Source organism: Caretta caretta, chromosome 5 (assembly GCF_965140235.1).
Source record: "Caretta caretta isolate rCarCar2 chromosome 5, rCarCar1.hap1, whole genome shotgun sequence".
Lineage (NCBI taxonomy): Eukaryota > Metazoa > Chordata > Testudines > Cheloniidae > Caretta > Caretta caretta.
In genome coordinates, this window is record NC_134210.1 from 42,099,423 (window position 1) to 42,118,447 (window position 19,025).

Below are 19,025 nucleotides of genomic sequence, written 5' to 3' on the forward strand. Positions count from 1 at the left end.
GATGGGATGTTAGATGGGGTGGGATCTGAGTTACTACAGAGAATTCTTTCCTGGGTATCTGGCTGGTGAATCTTGCCCATATGCTTAGGGTTCAGCTGATCGCCATATTTGGAGTCAGGAAGGAATTTTCCTCCAGGGCAGATTGGAAGAGGCCCTGGAGGCTTTTCGCCTTCCTCTGTAGCATGGGGCACGGGTCACTTGCTGGAGGATTCTCTGCTCTTTGAAGTCTTTAAACCACGATTTGAGGACTTCAATAGCTCAAACATAGGTGAGAGGTTTTTCGCAGGAGTGGGTGGGTGAGATTCTATGGCCTGCATTGTGCAGGAGGTCAGACTAGATGAGCATAACGGTCCCTTCTGACGTTAATATCTATGATTCTATGACTATGGAATCAGCAGTGTGAGAAAAGAAGAAGCATCAGAACATACGATTCAGTTTGTGCAGGCTGTTGTCATTTTTGTGAAATAGTAATCCAAAACACAAGTAATCTTTAAGAAAGAAGTAATATTCGAAAATGAGCAATAGTGGGCAGCATATCAGGTAAGAATTTGCAGTGTGAAAGAGTGTGGCGGGGGGGAAGTCAACATGATTTTGGATTGCACAAAAAGAGCTATTATTAGACTGTATGATTGACAAGGTTTATTCCATCTTTCATTTCTGACCAGGTAGGCAACAGGACTTCTTCATAGTCCATGGATGAGACTATCAGTACTTCTAGATTAGAGCATACAGTTCTGGGGTTCTCATTACTGGAGAGAAGTCAAGAAATAAGAAAAAAATCACATCAGAGTAAGCAAAATGATTAAGTGAATGGTTTAAAATCTTTAAAGTTTTCTATATTTTCGTTAACATCTTGGTAATAGCAGTAGATTAATTATTTTCACTAAACCAGAAGTTAGATTTAGTGATCATTCTAGGATACATGCATATCAAATCTTCTGAAATGGCCTCATTTCTGAAATCCGAAAAGGTCATGGGAAATGTTGCTGGAACTCTAAAAGCACAATGCCAGAGACATTTTGTTACTGATTGGGTGCAGGTTGTTCTGCTGCCCATTAATTCCTTTCCTGATTTGATCTCTTTTAACATTTATTGCTTAACTAAAATATTTTCCTGATAATGTAGATTATTTAGTCTTTCACAGTTCCCGTCTTTATTGTTATTCTCACATATGACAAATATTGCTGCAGTCAGGGACAGTCTTCTGAGACAACATATAGATGTCTTATCTATGAATAGGAAAAAAAAATCCTATACAGTTTTAAATGTATTTAATGAAGGAAGGAAATATGTGTGCTTGTAGAATTCTAGCATCTGTATGTCAGGGAACAGACAACTTTACCATGGACGCCATTTTTAAAAGCTGCAGTTTTATTTTACTAAATTAACTATGTTAAAAACAAATCTGTGCCTGGTGTGGAATTTCACTGCATCAAGTGTTACAATATTTTTGTTTTCATTACAAGCAGGAGAATGCATGTAGAACATGTGTTAGGAAATATGACAATAAATTAGAATATAATTTACAAAAGCAAAAAATAATAATAAAGTAACAGTGTACCACATTAATACTGAGTATAAAATAATAAGCAACTAATCACCATAATACAAAGGTATCTTCAGTCTGTATTATTAAGGATATCTATGTGACATTCACTCCATTAACAAAGTTCCTAATGAAATGGATTATTTCTGGGTGTATACACTTTGAGGGATTTTATTTATAGAATTTTTTTCCTTTTAGTTTGATCTGCTTCAGTTGGTGATATTGCTGAATGGAAGTACTAGCACCAAATTGCTCTGTGTATTTAGTACTCTACTATTTGATTCTAGGCCTGTCATATTTATACAGCCTATACAAATAGTCCTATTGTCACTACTTAAAAATATAACATTATTTAGCTTAGTTTACATAGGTGGCTACAGTGTAGCAGCAGCAATGAACTGTGCTGGGGAAACCAATGATTTTTTTTTCCTTTTTCAATTAGGTTTTATTTTCAGGTCTTAGTCTGAAGTCTCGTTTAATTTGTAAATTCAAATACATTCTGGATTTTGTTCCCTTTAACAATGCAAATCAATGTTGCTCCAGGGAGTTCCTTAAATTTCCAACCTCAGTGCTGTTTTAAGTTGCAGAGTAAACATTGGACTCCCTAGTCCTCTAGCACCAGTGAGAGAGCAAAATGTGTCTGTGGAAACATTCCTTGCAACTTTAATGTCCTAAGTGAGGTAAAAAAAAAAGGTTCACTTTGAATACATTAAAAAAAAAAAAAAAAAAAAAAAACCAACCCCTTTCTTGTTAGTTGAACAGACACATTAGATAATAAACACAATTATGCCCTGGAGAAAACCAGATCCTGATACAAAGAAGCTGCTTGCTTAGAGAATGCGACAGCAACACCTTTCCCTTTTATCATATTTTTGACTTAGTCAACACATGCTAGCACCAAGTTATTCTCTCAATAGGATTTATAAAGGTAATTCACTCATTATCTAAGGGCTATACCCTGTCCTTGATCCACATATGCAACTGCCAGTTTTTATTTTTGTATTTATTGAGAACCAGTGACAATGGGAGTTGCGTACACAGGGACTGAGAGCAGCAGATGGCCATATGTGAGTTGTCATGCTTACTGGAAATGAATTCCACTGGTCACATGTGTAAGGAAGTGAAAAACACTGTCAAGAGGTAGCAGATGACAGGAGTTTGATGGTTCTGAATAAGTGGGCTACATAAAATGCCACATATAGATTGTCAACATGTTTTATAGTACAAGAATTCTGTTAAGAATATCTATTTTTTCCTTGTTAATTCACATTAGTAAATAGTGTGCAACACATTTGGCTTATTATTTGTTAAATACACTGACATTTAGGTTTCATGTGATTTATTGAACGTACTTGTTTCATTGAAAGATTTTTTTTTTTAAAAAGTGCCATTTGATTTTTAGTGTTAACACAAGGTGTTGTTCACATAATTTTAATTGCACTACAACAAAGGAGACATAGTTGGTCACAAAAGCACATTCATCAAGTACCTGCTGCAAACTGCAAATGTTCAAGTACAATATATTAATATAAACAAGTACCCACTTTCCTTATCTCCTTGTTGAACCTTCTATCAGGAGGGGAAGGGGAAGAGGAGTATGACATGAAGATTTATTTATGCTAAATTATGGATCTGACTTGCCCAAGTAGTTTGGTTTCACATTTAAATGCAATTCAGAGTATTAACTAAAATAAGTATTCAGTGAGTATTAAAATTATGATAATATGACCAAAAGGTCCCCATAACTCTTTATTCTTTGGTTGTAATCCTTGCTCACTCTCTTACAGTCTCCAAACCTGTGCATTCAAACACTTTCTCTCATAAATAAATGCCCTTCTATTGTATCAGAGAAGGGAACATCTGGAACCCACTATAATTGCCAGCAAAGTTTGCAGAGAGACAGGCTTATTATTACACAGTACATTTATCTTTTGCACTAGAACTTCTTGGTGATGGTGAGTAGAGAGTAACACGATTAGATGCCTCTCTGTGGCTAGTGATGTAAACAAAAGTGAATTGGAGTAATAAAATGTAAGCCTATACATTAGTAGTGAAGTACGCAGCACTCTGGTCTTCACCACAATTGAAATCTGGCTTCTCCATTGTATTGAAATGTTTTTCCCTTTTAGTGGACATCTCAGCTTCACTTGTACAATGGCAAAATGGCTATATATCTGTAGCACAGATTTATTAGCACACTTGTATTTCATGCACACCTGCAATAACTGTTGCACCTCTTAAAACTAAGTTCCTCATGGTTGTTTTGTTTAGTTTAGCTTTATATATGGCTCACAGCAGTGTTCAGCAAATATGGATTACTCCTAAGGGAATTAGGTGGAATGAAGGAAAAAATATAATTTTCTTTACTTCAGATTTATAATTGCTCCTTAAATAACATTTCCAAGCCCATTTTATAATTTAAATTGTGATGCTGTGTAATGAGATAAAATAGTTAACATTTTAAGCTATGACTTAAGATTGTTTAATTCTTCTTTACTTCAATAGTAGACCAAGTCATAACAGCTACATTTTAAACAGTTTTAAATATAAATGGATTCAGTGTCATTGCTAAGTCCATAATAAAAATTACTTTAATGGTCCAAGGAGGTAAACAGACTATTGGATTTAGTCAAAAGAACACAAATGCTCCACAGTAAACTATTCTATATGTGTTGTGTGGATCTTTCCAATTTGGCATGCCCTCCTTATACTGTGTCCAGCACTTTGGATGAATAAATCCCACTTCACAGAAGTTAAAATAATATTGAAATCCTGTCAGCTGGGGCTGACCAGTGGTTACGTTTTCCACAGGGTAATGCATTTGCAAGGACCTCAATCCCATTCCGCTGTGTGGCTCTCTTCGATGGACACATTTCCACAATGATATAACAAGGCACTCTCTCTTGCTTTCTGTGGGTCAGTGTCCTTGGCAGGTCTTACAGCACATCTGTCTGAAGTATGCTCGGCTGCAGAACTTGAACTTCAGCACTAGTGGGCAATATGCCACTTTGTTCACATCTTTGCACTCTGATGATTGAGGGCATAAAAGGGAACATATTAGACAGACAAATTAAAAAGGTACAAAAGGAAAGCTATTGAGATTTAGCATGCTTCTGCTTTGTCTATCCACCTTGCTCTCTGTGTAAATGTTCTTTCTACTAGGAGTTTAGCAGATACAGTATATTTTAAAAAGTAATTCAAATATTTGCAGGTCTTCTCTCTCAGACATTTATAAGCATGCCCGCTTTGTGTTGAAAGAATTACTATTTGTTGGGATAAGTGATCACTTTAGACAGCTAAGAAATATGAGTAATTGTTCCTGTAATATTTTTTAGCTTCTTTCTCAGGAGTTATTTTAGTCATCAGTGAAAGGTTATCCAAAATCTAGCCTGGGTTGCATTGTTTGGTACCACATCTGTGCATTTATAAGATTCCCTGAAGTAGAACATGCATTACTGCCAGCAGTGACTGGGAAAATGAACAGTATTAGTAAAGATATTAGCAGTGTGAGTTTACTGACTGTACAGCACAGCATGTCATTGAGAGTTTACTGTAGGTTTTGTTCTTTTGCATCAACACTTTATATTCTGCAGGGAGACAAGCCATTTCTATACCTGTAACTCACAGCCATATAAGGGCTTTTTCTTACTCAGGTCTACATTCACAAAAGGAGTTAGATGCCTAACTGCCACTTTAGATGCTTAAATCCCAGAATCAGGCTGCACTGGTATTCACAAAATCCTGGTCAGCTGTGACTGAAACCTGTAGCTACCTAGACTTGCTTGGCACCTACATTTCTGCAGTAAAAGATCCCGATGTTTCCCTGCTTATGTTTCTGTCTCTGCACATCCACACTGCTGCATCACTCTAGGCATCCGGATGCCTAAGCCCCAGAGTGAAGTACAAACTTGGGTAAGATAAATTTTTCTCTGGTCTTTGGGAAAAAGCCTCGCCTCCTTTATTGGAGTTTGTGGAATCACCCTCATTAGAAGTTTTTAAGAAAAGGTTGGACAAGCAGCTGTCAGGAATGGTCTAGGTTTACATGGTCCTGCTTCAGAGCATGGGGCTGGACTTGATGACTTCTTGAGTAGCCTTCCAAACCTACATTTCTCTGATTCAATGATTTGGTGTGGGGTTGCATGCATTTTAACCAAGTAGGATTTGCCCCAAAGGCTTCATAATATTTCCAGAATCTCCACTCCACCTTTCTTTGCTTTACCCTCTCTATGGACACACACTGGCCTATTTCAGCAAGTGGCTATTTGGATGATGGTGGGCACAGTACTTTGGAAGCTTCTCACAGCTATTGTTTTAAAAAACAGTTTTGAAATAAATATGTGATTGATGAAATAGCCTCTTCCACATGGGATTGTGGTTACAGGGACGAGGTTTAGCAGAGCCATTCTTATTCCTTGTGGAAATGATATCCACAGAACCCACTGTTACTTAATCACCAGTAAACCACAAATATTAACCACTCCTTTCCTGAACTCTGTGACCAGATCAGAGTATACCATAAAATTAAGTGTTACGCAACAGCAATATATACAACATGACATGGTGTCTTCAGCTACTGAGACTGCAAAGATGCACCTCATAAACTAAAAGAAGATAAAATGGCATTCAGGTAGAGTTTTAGGTGACCTTGAAAGTCTGGATTCAGCTGCCATATGTACTTAGAAAATAAAATCATTCTGAATAATATTTCAAATGCCATGGTATATGCTGTCAGTAATTCATTTCTAACAGCAAATATAATGTTACCCTTATCAGTGACAATTTGTCAAAACCTGGCATACTATGCGCTAACTCTCCAATGAAGAGTTTGCAGAAACAAAGAGCTCAAGCAGATGTTAAATGTGACAAGAAATATCATTGCTTTCTTTTTCTCATATCCCTAGAATCTTGACTCTGCTCTTTCATGTACTACCAGTTACACTTTCCGAGACAAAAATGCCTCTGAACTTTATCAAGATGACTTTGACATAGGCTGCCGTATACAAACACACCAAACAGACCGTAAGAATGGTCAGACAGAGTCAGACCAGTGGTCCATCTAGCTCAGTGCCCTATCTTCTGACACTGGCCAGTGCCAGATGCTTCAGAGAGAATGAACAAGGCAATTTTGAGTGATTCATCCTCTTGTCCAGCCCCAGCTTCTGGCAATCAGAGGTTTAGGAACACCTGAAGTGTGGCATTGCATCCCTGACCATCTTTCCTAATAGCCATTGAGGGACCTATCCTCCATGAACTTAGCTAATCATTTTTTTAACCCAATTACACTTTTTGCAAATACAAATATCATACAGCCGTCATCATTTGTATTTGCACAGTGGTCTCCAGATTAGAGCTGGCTGGCTAATGAAAAAATATTTGTAGATAAATATTCAGTGATTGGGAAAAAAAAATCATTAAATACATTATTCATGAATTAGTCATCCACCTCTAATCTTTTTAGGGATGAAATATATTAAGAAGCCAAACTCACCTTCTGTGTTGGAAATGGGAGTACTGTCACATTTGCTTTCACACTGTTGCATTGATGGAGGTCTAACTGTTTCTGGACACTCACTGGATGCTTGTCCAGTATATGAGAGACACTGCACTGTTCGCATTTGTTGTCCCAGACCACATTGTGCAGAACACTAAGGACAAGAGAGAAATCAGAATAACAAGTTTGGTCAAAGTTTAAAATATAAACAAGATAGCAGAAGAGTGAACAGGGATGGCATAGACATAAAATGGAAAAAATAAAGCCCTTGAGGACGTGTGTTCCAGAACAGATTATTCCATGGACATGTAGTGGTTAGAAAAAACATTGGGCAAGGATAGCATATACAGCATTTCTCAACACCTCCTTTGGCTAATACAGCAAAGGGCACTCATAAACAGTTTAGGATTTTGCATTTCTAACAGTAGACCCAAGCATCTGGCTGACAAAGGAGATGAACAATGCAATACTAGTTCCCTGAATCAACCCAGAGCAGAGTCTGAGAGATTCTGCTTTACCTTAGGTTTGGTCTATATGAATACTAATGGCTTGTCCATACAAACACTTACTGCACAGCAAGCTGTGGTGTAAATCTACCTTTCACTACCATTTCAAAGTGGGGTGGATTAAAGCACACTAGGGAATATTTAGTGTGCAGCAGGCTAATAAGAAGCTTGCTGCAAATTAAGTGTTCATATAAACAAGCCCTAAGACAATCTCTGAATTTAATTACTTTACCTCAGATCACAGAGAAAAATACAAAGGGAACAAGAATTTGAATATCCCTGCTAGTTTCCTTAGGAGACCTCGGTCACTGGGGATAGAAATATGGAGGTATTCCTCAAGATTTCAAAACTAACAGAAAACAGCATTTTCCAATCCCTGCATAAAACCAATAGCCTTTATGTTGCCCGCTTCTGAGAAGCATAGTGAATAAATAAAAATAAAATGAGCAAAATAGATAAAAATACAGTGATCTAGCTCACCTTTTTAAAGGGCAGAAATAGGACACAAATGCGGTGAGACCATACACTGGAAGCATGATTGAAGTCAAAGCTGGGTGGGCCCGCCGAAGGGGGCACCATGCGCAGGGTTTGCCTGATTCCTACCTGACCTGCCAAGAGCCAGCTGGACTGGCAGAGGCGGAGCAGCAGCATTTGGAGCTGCAGGGGAGGGACCCGAGCTGCAAGGGAGCATTTGGATGAAAAGCCGAGCCAGGTGACTCCTCTGGAGCATAGGTGTCCCTCTTCCTCCCTGCTCCACTGCTGTGTGAGGCGGCCACTGCTCCTGTGTCCTCCTGTCTGCGCTGTGTGAGGGAGGGAGGGTGAAGCAGATGTCGGGGTGTCCCTCTCCTGTCAGTGTACCCAATCTCCACTGAGCTAGTGTGATGGGACAGGGGGAATGTGTGTGTGCTGCTGTCTCTTTAGGTCCAGAGCAGCTGCCAGCAGCTAGTGTCTGAACAAGCCTTCAGTTGCCTGACCCTGAGTATTTTCTTAGAGACAGCGCACTCATACACTCAGGCTATGGCTACACTAAGAGGCTTTTAGTGACACAGCTGTGCCGCTAAATCCGCACAGTGTAGCTGCTGTTTGTCTGGCAGCAGAGAACTCAGACAAACCCTCTGGTGTGCACGCACACACACACACACCCCCATCCCCACCCACCTCAGTATAACCCCCCCACCCCAGGGCTCCCTGCATCCAGGTCACTTTCTCCACCTGTGCTGTGAGGTGAGCATTAGGAGCTGCTGCTGCTCTTCTGACCTCTCCTTAAGCAGCCCAGGTGGGGACAGTGACCTGGATCCAGGGAGCCCTGACCTCGCTCCTTGCTTTCCACCACTTCACAGCCCCCAGAGGTGCACGCAGCAGAGCAGTCCAGTGGCGGAAGTGAGCACCAATGCCAGCTGCTCAGTCACTGCATCCAGGTCAGTTTTTACTATGTGGGTGCAGGAGGGGAGTGCAGGGATTAGGGGGTTAAGCGGCCACAGTGAAGGGGTTAGGGGTGAAGGGAGGGTGGGGAACCCATCAGGCAAGGATTTTGGGGCAAGGGGCACCAAAATGCAAGTTCACTCAGGGTGCTATTTCCCGTAAGGCTGGCTCTGATTGAAGTAGCCATGCTGCTAGAGGGAAAGAGGACTCATACTCCATGCATGCATACAGCTGGAGTTTCCTTTTCTCATTGATTCCCCAGACGTACAGAAGCTTTAGCCTTGCTCACTTCACAACCTACCAATACCCTTCCCACGTAAGGAAGAATAGCTGGAGACTGCAAAGTGAACACAGTAAAGAGTTCCCAGCATAGTCTGCTCCCATTCTAAAATACGTATTTTATTTTCAAGCTTCCACTAGGGCATAATTAATGGAAAATGCAGACTAATTAACAAAAATAGTAGCTGACAGTGTCCCTTCAAGGATTTAATGATGGACAGAAACCTTCGAGTTTGTCTCCTATGTGATATTCTATTTGTTGTTTTAGATTATTTTAAACAGCAATATGGGACACCATGGGAACTACTGATTAGGGTCAAAGTATTCATCTCAGCAATAAGGACCCCCCCACCTGCATATATTCCAACAACAGGTTTCTTCCCAATAGGCACAGAGTTGATACTGGCTCTGCACTATTGCCCACAGAAGCCCTGGAACAAGAGGTGTATCATTTGCACGAATAACTGTTATAACTGAGTTGATTCCATGCATTTTAGGGGGGGGAGGTATAACCAATAGTTCTTTTCAAATGGAAATGCTTTGGCCATTCCAAAACATGTTTTGCTGCTCTATAACTAAACAATGGCTTAACTGATTTACATCAATTTAAGAGAAATATGCACCTGCACTGATAACATGCATGTCAGCATAAGATAGAGCCTTAATCTATTACTTAGGGCCCAATATGGCAAACAGTTGTTCCCTGAGTACTCCAGCTGAAATCAGTGGATCAACTCACATGAAGAGTAAACTACTGATGGAACTACAGTTTCAAGCTCTTTCTTACTAACATGCCATAAATCATACTTTAGATTGCTAAATCTTGATCAAAGAGAAAGCATGTAGCTCTATATATAGTATGATCAAGGTATAGTCATTGCCTGAACTGTCAATGCCATTCTGCCTGTGCTATAACGCAAACCAATCCTAAACTATAGGTAAGCATGCCTCTGTATAAAACATTTAAAATGTTTTTCAAAATCCATAGTTTATTAATGCTGCACTTGTACACCTTATTGTCAGTGTAATACTACTTCTATTGTGCCTTTCAACTAAGGCATTCAATGTACTTTAAAAATATTTATTAAATTATGCCTTGCAACATTGCTGTACACCCCTGAACACTCTAGCCTTTTTACATGAGAGTAAACTGAAGCACAGAGGAAAAGGGATAATGCACACCTTCCCATAGTCAACTAGTGGCAAATTCAGATTTAAACTCAGAAGTTCTAATTCCCAATTTCATGCTCTAGTCACTAGACAACATTCATTGTAATGCTCACTGAATTTCAAACTTTTAACTGCTTTAACGTTCACCAGCTCTGGATAGTTGAGATCAAAAATTATTCGTAAAATTTCCACTGTTAAATTAGTTCACTGTGGCCAGTATCATTTTTGTTTCTAGTCTGTTTCACATTCTGGCTCACAAACACATGCAGGTATTTTGAAGGTCACAAAATGACAGAAGAATATTTTTAAACGTTTTAAATAGAACAAGAAAATTCTGAAAAACATTTCTATTCATATTAGTTTTAATAGCTCACTTCATATATGGGTTCCTACATGTATATTTCTCCAGGAATTATGTCAAACATTTTTCATGTATCGCACTGGTGGAAATTAGCATGCAGAATCCTAAACTGTGAGCTTGTGGATATTTATAAGCCTGAAACAAGCAGATGGCAATATTTTGACAGATTCCTAAAAAGAGACCATGAATTTTCTCTGGCATGAACCTTACTGCTTCTGTTTTGAAATTATACATGATATCCTTGACCCAGAGAAGAGATAGCACAGGCAGAAGCAGCACAAGTTTCACCGCACTGCCACCTCCACCAAACATGGCTGAAACCTTGTCTGGAAGAACCATCTCTAGGAAAGAAAGAGTAACAATAACAAATACTTTGTATGTTGATAGGACCTTTTAATCAAAATTCTCCAATAACTTCATAACAGTAGGTACATATTTTGAACATGGTGTGACAAAGTTCCTCCTCTACCTTGGTGGGTCTTGCGCTTATTGGCAGATTTGCTCACCTTGGAGCTTCACAGCAGCCCTCAGTTTGGCCATTTTCATGAACCCACAGTCCAGGTCAACTCCTCCTGTGTCTGACCAGGAGTTGGGAGGTTTGGGGGGGACCCGGGCCTGCCCTCTACTCTGGGTTCCAGCCCAGGGCCCTGTGGTATGCAGCTGTTTGAAGTCCTCCTGGAACAGCTGTGCAACAGCTACAACTCCCTGGGCTACTTCCCCATGGCCTCCTCCCAACACCTTCTTTATCCTCACCATAGGACCTTCCTCCTGGTGTCTGATGATGCTTGTACTCCTCAGTCCTCCAATAGTATGCGTTCTCACTCTCAGCTCCTAGTGCCTCTTGCTCCCAGCTGTTCACACACGCACCACAAACTGAAGTGAGCTCCTTTTTAAACCCAGGTGCCCTGATTAGCCTGTCTTAATTGATTCTAGCAGCTTCTTGATTGGCTGCAGGTGTTCTGTCAGTCTTAATTGTCTCCAGAAGGTTCCTGATTGTTCTGGAACCTTCCCTGTTACCTTATCCAGGGAAAAGGGACCTATTTAACCTGGGGCTAATATATCTGCCTTCTATCACTCTCCTGTAGCCATCTAGTTTGACCCTGTCAAAGGGAAACTGAGGTAATGATAATTTAAGTGACTTGTCCAAGGTCTCACAAGAAGGCAGTGACAGAAGTGGGACTGGAACAAAGGTTACTTCGCTAGTAGACCCTGTTACCTCTCCTATATGCATTAATTCAATCTCTACTCCCATTCAGTTTTTTTTTTTTTTACTTCTGTAGGAATGTGAACAGGTGTGAAAATCAGTGCTAATTACAGAGTTGGGATTATTTTCCCCCACCAACACTTTTCCATTAGCAATTGGATGGAGACTAGTTACTCATTTTATATAAACCAACAGACAGATATCAGAAGGTACCTAGATGTGGGTAGGTTACATCTACAGACAGATATCAGAAGGTACCTAGATGTTACACCATCACCCTGTGTAACATTCCAATCAGACAAAAGGGGATGTCACCTGAGGCATCCCTTGCTCATTTCTAAGAACAAAATATCTTCCTTTTTAGAAAGTGCTGATGGATATTAATAGCAAGAAAAGGTAGAAGATAGTTATATGGTCTGTTATTTTACCTGTCCCCAGTCTCCAGTAACCCAGCGTGGAGGAGGGCATCGGCCTAAGCTACAGCGGATGCGGACTGGAGGCTTGCTTTCCTCTTGGCATTGTGCAGCTGGAAATGTTTTTGAAAGGTCACTGCTTTTGCACAGAACAATCCGATGTTTGAATCCTGGACCACATTTTGGAGTGCACTGGAAAAATATGTAAAGAAATTTATAGTTACAATTTGAAAAGACAGTAACATTTCAGAAATATTTTTAACGTGTATACTCAGGTTCACTTGTACCAAATTATCATCACAATTTCCACAAGATCCAAGATGTCCCCTGTCTATCCATAGTATGGATGAGACCCTCAAAGTATAAATGAGATTTGCACTCAGATTCTACAGTGATGGATACTGAAAATCCTCACAGATACAGACGTCTTTATAAATGAGATGGCTGGCGATTGATTTTCTTCATCACCATTTTCTAATAGATTTTCCTTCCTATCATTTACCTTATTGTACTGCAACACATTCCTAATTTTCAATATGTGAGCGACGTATACCAAGTACATCAGTATTCATAAAATAAATCTGAGATTGCATTTCAGAGATTAATGTGGAATCCACTAGCACATAACTCTCAGCAGAACCAGTAAAAACCTCTCTCTACATCCCATATAGACTAATAAAATACAAAGGATGGAGGGTGACATACTAGAACACCTCACAAGAAAATTTTCAATGTATGTAAAGGCGAGTGCATTAGTGGGGTGTGTAGAAATGAGATTCTTGGACCAGGTAGGAACTTTCCTCCCTTTCTTCAAGTTGTTACTCTTTTCCCCTAGATAGTGCCTTTTTCCTTTGGTGTTTAGCTGCTTTGCTGGCTCTGATAGCAACGAGGTAATGAAGCAGGAACTTGAATGCAGGCAGGTCTGAAGTCCTCCAAGCTCTTCTCTTCCTTCTCATTATTCTCTCTCCCTTCCTCCTCCCTTGTTTTGCTACTCTCCATTACCCGTTACTAACCCTAGCAGAGCATCAAACTGGGAAGAAGATAGGGAAACAGGTACCAAGGGGAAAGAGACAAAAGACCACAGAAGAACTTTAAAATTCCACCCAGTGAAGTTCCTGATACCTATTTCCCTTCATCATTCAAGTAGGAGATTTTGACAGGGAAGCAGTTTCAGAATTGCATGTGCATCTCTTTCCTACAAATTCACTAGTAAGATATTTAGATGGGAATCAGTTTCTGATGTTACACAGGGCCTGTACAAAGAATAACCTAAATCTGTCACAAGATTGGAATTCCCTTTCTGGTATAAGCAGCTGCAATACATAATACCATACCACCTGGGAACTCTGAGCAAAATTCACAGGTGAAACACCAAAGAAATTCTACATCCAAACAACGCAGCATATGGCAAACGCCAGAGGGAAAAGATGTAAGCCCCTATCTGAGAAATATGCTGTTGTAGCTACTGGGACCAAGAGACAAAAACCTCCTTCAGAAAGAAAACTTCATATGGAGAGACAGCCAAAATTACACTAAATAAGATGAACTACACCCTGTCCCCAGCAATGAAAATGAAGTAAGGAAATAATAATTAAGTTGCCTACAATAATACTGAATCACCAAAAACCAAAGGCATCACTAGAATTCAACAAAAAGAATATGGGCTAATCTACACTGGCAGCGCTTTAACGTGGCTAATATGGGCTAATCTACACTGGCAGCGCTCTCCCAGCACTCTTAAAAAACCACCTCCACGAGGGACATAGCTCCCAGTGCTGGGAGGGTGGCTCTCAGCACTGGTGCACTGTGTACACTGGTGCTTTACAGCTCAGGGCGGTGTTTTTTCACACCCCTGAGCAAGAAGTTGCAGCACTGTAAATTGCCAGTGTAGACAAGCTCTATGTCACCAAAGCAAATGAAAGATAAAATGCCCACACAAACAAACAGGGAATAAAGTTTCCCATTACTGCGTGCTTTCAGAATTTTTGACTCACTTACCAAATGGAGGCAAGCATGACTAATGGTAATATGAATGCAAAGGAAGAAATGCTTGTCTAAAATGTCTGATAAGGATCCTCCCAAGAAATCCTTAGAGCAATTTTTGTTTTGATTTTATTACTTTGAGATACTTCAAATATAATCATTACTGACTACAGGAAAGGTAATGCAGCCAAAACTCAACCATTTCAAGGCATATGGAAATTGGCATGGCAAACTGTCACCCTGTCACTAAAGAATGACTAATTAACCTGTGCTGCCACAAGCTACTTGTTAGTTTTAGCACACCATTCCCTGCACTCTTACATTACCCCATCACCCTATATTTATTTATTTTCTTTCATTATCTCTTTCTACATTTACACATTGTATTTTGTAGAATATTCCTGGCTTTCCATTACCACTGCTTGTATGTATGATTCTTAAAAGGGAAAAAAAGCTTTAGGACAACAATTAATTTCTCAACTTAGTTAAATTGCACAGATACTTTAACTCAACTGACCCAAAAGAAGCCTGAATCTACTGTTCCTTTTCTCTAAAGGACCTATTTCCAAATATCAGTTTTCATCAGAGATGAAGTACAACTCCGTGCTTATCTGATGCTCAACAAGCACGTTAGCATATGAATGAATGCTGCAATTGCTTAGTTTGTGTTCAGAGAGGGTCAGCATTGGAGCAAGTGTGTTAGTTGCTTTTAGTACAACAACAAAAGCTGAAGAAGAGACTTCACATTCGAAAAGATGACAAGCTTTGACTTAAATGGAAGCAGGAGTGGACATTGCTGCTGCTTTCTATTACAAGATACATCATTTTCATGCTACCCTTAGAAAAAAAAAGTATTATATGCTACATGAAATAAGTACTTATTTTTAATATACAATAAGTTTTTTCTAGGAAACACTGGATAGAAAAATAAGCACTGTCTCATTATACTAAAAAAGTTCTTAATAGTTGAGACATACCGCCAAGCTACTGTAAGCAGAAATGTACAAATAGAAATATGTTCTTATTTGCTCAGAATCTTGTCAGAACAACCACCAATATTTCTGATTTAACAGTCTCTAAACCTATTATGGATGAGGAAATTTCTGTTCCAAGATATCCTACACAGACTGTACAGAAATTTATATATGGGAGCCTGTCACAGGGTCTGCTCAGGCTTCCGCTCCCTCACAGCTGCACCCTGCGCTTATGCTGGTCAAATAAAGAGTCTCAACGCCCTCCTGTGCTGATTCACCTTCATGTCTTTACTTACAGTGCTCTCATTAGCCCCCAATTCCCCCAACCACTATCCCCCTACAAACGCTTCTCAGGGTCTTCTTGCCCTTGAGCCTTCCTTCAGTTGGTACAGAGGCAGAAATGCAGCCTTCCTGTCCCCTACCAGGCAAGGCCTGCCTGAGCTTTTCTCAGGGCTTATATAATCGTCCCAGTACTCAGCACAGCTGCCTCCATTTGGCTCAGCCTATTCTTCTGGGCCAGCCCTCTTTAGGGCCTGCAGCTGGGCCCCCTACTGAGTGCCTGGGCCCCCATATCTAGCTACCCTGCCATGAAGCAGGGTGCGGCCAGTCCCTTTTAGCAGGGCATTCACAAGGTTTACCTCTGCCCTGCCACAGAGCCATAAAACTCGTGTAGCTGCTCACAGAGTTGGAACATCAGCTGCTCACAGAGTTGGAACATCAGAGTCCCGGGGAGATTGTTTAGTAAGCAGAATGCACGTGAAGGAGTCAAAGATGCATAATAAATGCAATGTGCTACAAGGCTCTACAGTTTATCATGGGGATATTATTATTATTTATTTGTATTGTGATATATACACAATGGAAAGATGATTCCTGGTCCCAAAGGGTGTACAATCTAATCAACACCACATAAATGGACTATAAAAGGTTTTTGTGTCTCTATCTCCTCATTTACTCCCTCCTCCAATCATCCTTCCTCTTTTTCTCCTCCACTCATCTCTTTCTTCCTACTCATCCTCTTTCTTCTCCAAACTATTCCTCCAAGCCTTGGATTAACTGTTAATGGGGTAGGATGCTCTGTGCCTTCTTCTCTCTCAGGAAGTGGGTGACCAAGTAGGGATTGCTTCCAAACCCCCACTTGCCCTGGCTTTGCCAGTCCACTTCTAAAACCAGCTTGAATTGCAGGGAATAGGCAAGTAGAGAAGAGAGGGGACATAGTACATAAGGGATGACATTGACAGTCTGCCTCCTGGCACCTTTTAAAAACTCACTCCACAATCCGGGGTGGGGGGGGGTTCTACGGCCCTGCTCTGTACATAGAGATGTTACTGTAGGGAACTGCTTTCTGACACATAATAAGGATATAAACCAGACACCGTCTTAGGAAAATACTCTGGGAAAAAGGGCCATTCTTTTAAGACTATAAAACCAGAGACGGGTCAAGATCTGAACTCTGTGGCTGGCCCATCTTTGTATTGCCCAAATGAATGATGGAAACTTGTAACAAAAAATGGAACCTCAGGAGTCCAAGCAATAGCATCAGCATAAAGGGCTAAAGATGATCCGAAGCTTTTAGAAAAAAGCCCTGTAAATTTTAAAAATATTTTTCTGCTCCTAGTTAAAAAAACAATCACACACTTAATGGAAGATCCCCTATGGAACTGAACGAATGCTTGCCAACTACAGTAGAGATAATAAAATTCTATGTCGGCAAAATGATGAAAAAAATAATTTTTAAGCTAGGCAGATTTGGTTGAGTTCCCCTCCTCCCCCCATAAGTTAGTGGTAGTTTTCACCAGTGGAGAAAATTGTTTTCAATGTTCATATCAATAATTATCAGACATTATACATCACTTAACATCCCAAAACACACCACAATTCTTTACAAGCTGAAATACAAACTATAGAGAGGGATAGCATCACTCTGAAATTAGGCCATCAATGAAAGCAGAGCCACAGCATCTCACAGCATCCTGCATCAACAGTTTATGACAGGAAGTGATGTACATCATCTGTATATGGTGTGGAGCTGATGGCACTGTTCTATGCAACTTCAACATGGCCCCCAGCATATGGGGGGTGTGTGTGACTGCTGTGCTTTGCCTATTTACAGATGCTGGAACAGTCCCTTGGAGCTGAAGGCAGGTGTGCCATAACTTAAAACAGCCCTGAGGCTGCTCTAATATAAGATGGGGATCCCACCCTGGAAACTAGGAGTTGCAAAGGAGGTACACAACCATCTTTGCCACCTTGCCCTAGTAGTGCTCTGCAAAGTCTGAATTCAGCTCAGAACTAGGGCAATGGAATCAATTTCTGTTCTCAGTTGTACGGGTGCACATCCTTTGAATTCAATAGTATTGAATCAGCATAAATTGAGCTTAGATCTTGGTTCATACACTAACGGACACTGCCTATTAATAAAGGTATACTAGCCTCTCCTAGGAATACTGGAGATGCAAGTCTTAGTTCCAGCTTTCACATCACCTTTCTGTGGTACTTATTTATGTATGCTTGCGGGGTTACTTGAGGACAAACATGGCATTTCTTGTAGTTTTTTATACCTAAGTGCTCTAAAAATCATCATATCCTTTTTTAAGCCATACGCCTGTAAGGAAGCCTCTGGAAACTAAAATCCCCTTTCTCAGTTTATGACTTTGCTGAACCAGGAAGCTGCCCCATGCCAACAAATTATTGTGCAGCAGCACTGGTTTTAGCCTTTATTGGCTAAACAACATGCCCTATTGGTTACATGATGACAGTAGAGAAAAATTAAAGACTTTAATGTAATTTTAAACATGTTTAATGTTCTAAATCAGACAGCTACTGATTTCTTATTAATCCTCTGCCTTTAGATCATGATTTACAGATGACAAGCAGCAATAAAAATGTATTTACATTCAGTGGGAGGAACTCATAATTTGCCCATTGCCAATGAATTAAAAATGTTAATCTGTGTGAAATATCCTTACTTCTGACCAGTCCAAGGCAACCCACTGTGGTGGACAAGACTGATTGTTACAGGGTTCTTTTTCAATAGGCCGGTGTGTTAAACAGTTAATGTTGTCCAGTGTCTCCTCCTCAGACGGTCCAATCTTTCTGATACAGAGAACTGTTCGTGTACGTATTCCTCCATCACAGGTCTTACTGCATTCTGACCAATCTCCTATAAACCACCTGTAGAGAGAAAATCAGGAAATTTAAATAACCCATTTCACCTATAGAATCATAGAAGTGTAGAGGACTGGAGAGGACCTCAATAGGTCATCTAGTCCAGTCCCCTGCACTCAAGGTAGGACTAAGTAATAACTAGACCATTCCTGACAGGTCTTTGGCGCAAAAGGAGAAGATGATTACACAATCATAAAATCCAAACCTTAGTTTAAATTAATAATCCTAAATTATGTTCAATAACACACATGCTCTTCTTAGTAAAATAAAAAGTATAAGTACAAGACAATGCAAGAGCAGTCACAGGGATGGGCATGAGCAATGAGAAACCAGTGAGCTGCTGCTGGCTGCTGCAACCAGTTGGGCAGCCTGCTGAAGGCTGGCTGAACTGATGAGACTGCCTGGGAGATTAGTTCTGCTGCAGGCCCAGATTCTTGACAATAGACCCCACTCAAGGGTGCTGTCTAGGGACCTCAGGGCCTGGTTTCTCAGGGTAAGTGTGATGGAA

General features: G+C 40.2%; 1 protein-coding gene across 4 annotated transcripts in view; it reads right to left on the minus strand.

The window, feature by feature from the left end:
• Positions 1–1,353: 1,353 nt before the first annotated feature.
• The window catches only part of ADAMTS6 (ADAM metallopeptidase with thrombospondin type 1 motif 6), a 321,368-nt gene continuing 303,696 nt past the window's right edge, over positions 1,354–19,025 (minus strand). For all 4 annotated transcript variants that reach the window (XM_075128498.1, XM_048850900.2, XM_048850901.2 and 1 more), the window contains 4 exons: positions 18,319–18,523; positions 12,408–12,584; positions 7,035–7,191; positions 1,354–4,573 (listed from right to left, as the gene is read on the minus strand). In XM_075128498.1, the coding sequence (XP_074984599.1) occupies positions 4,464–4,573; positions 7,035–7,191; positions 12,408–12,584; positions 18,319–18,523 (649 nt within the window). In that variant the 3' untranslated portion in view covers positions 1,354–4,463. The remainder of the gene's footprint in view (positions 4,574–7,034; positions 7,192–12,407; positions 12,585–18,318; positions 18,524–19,025) is intronic.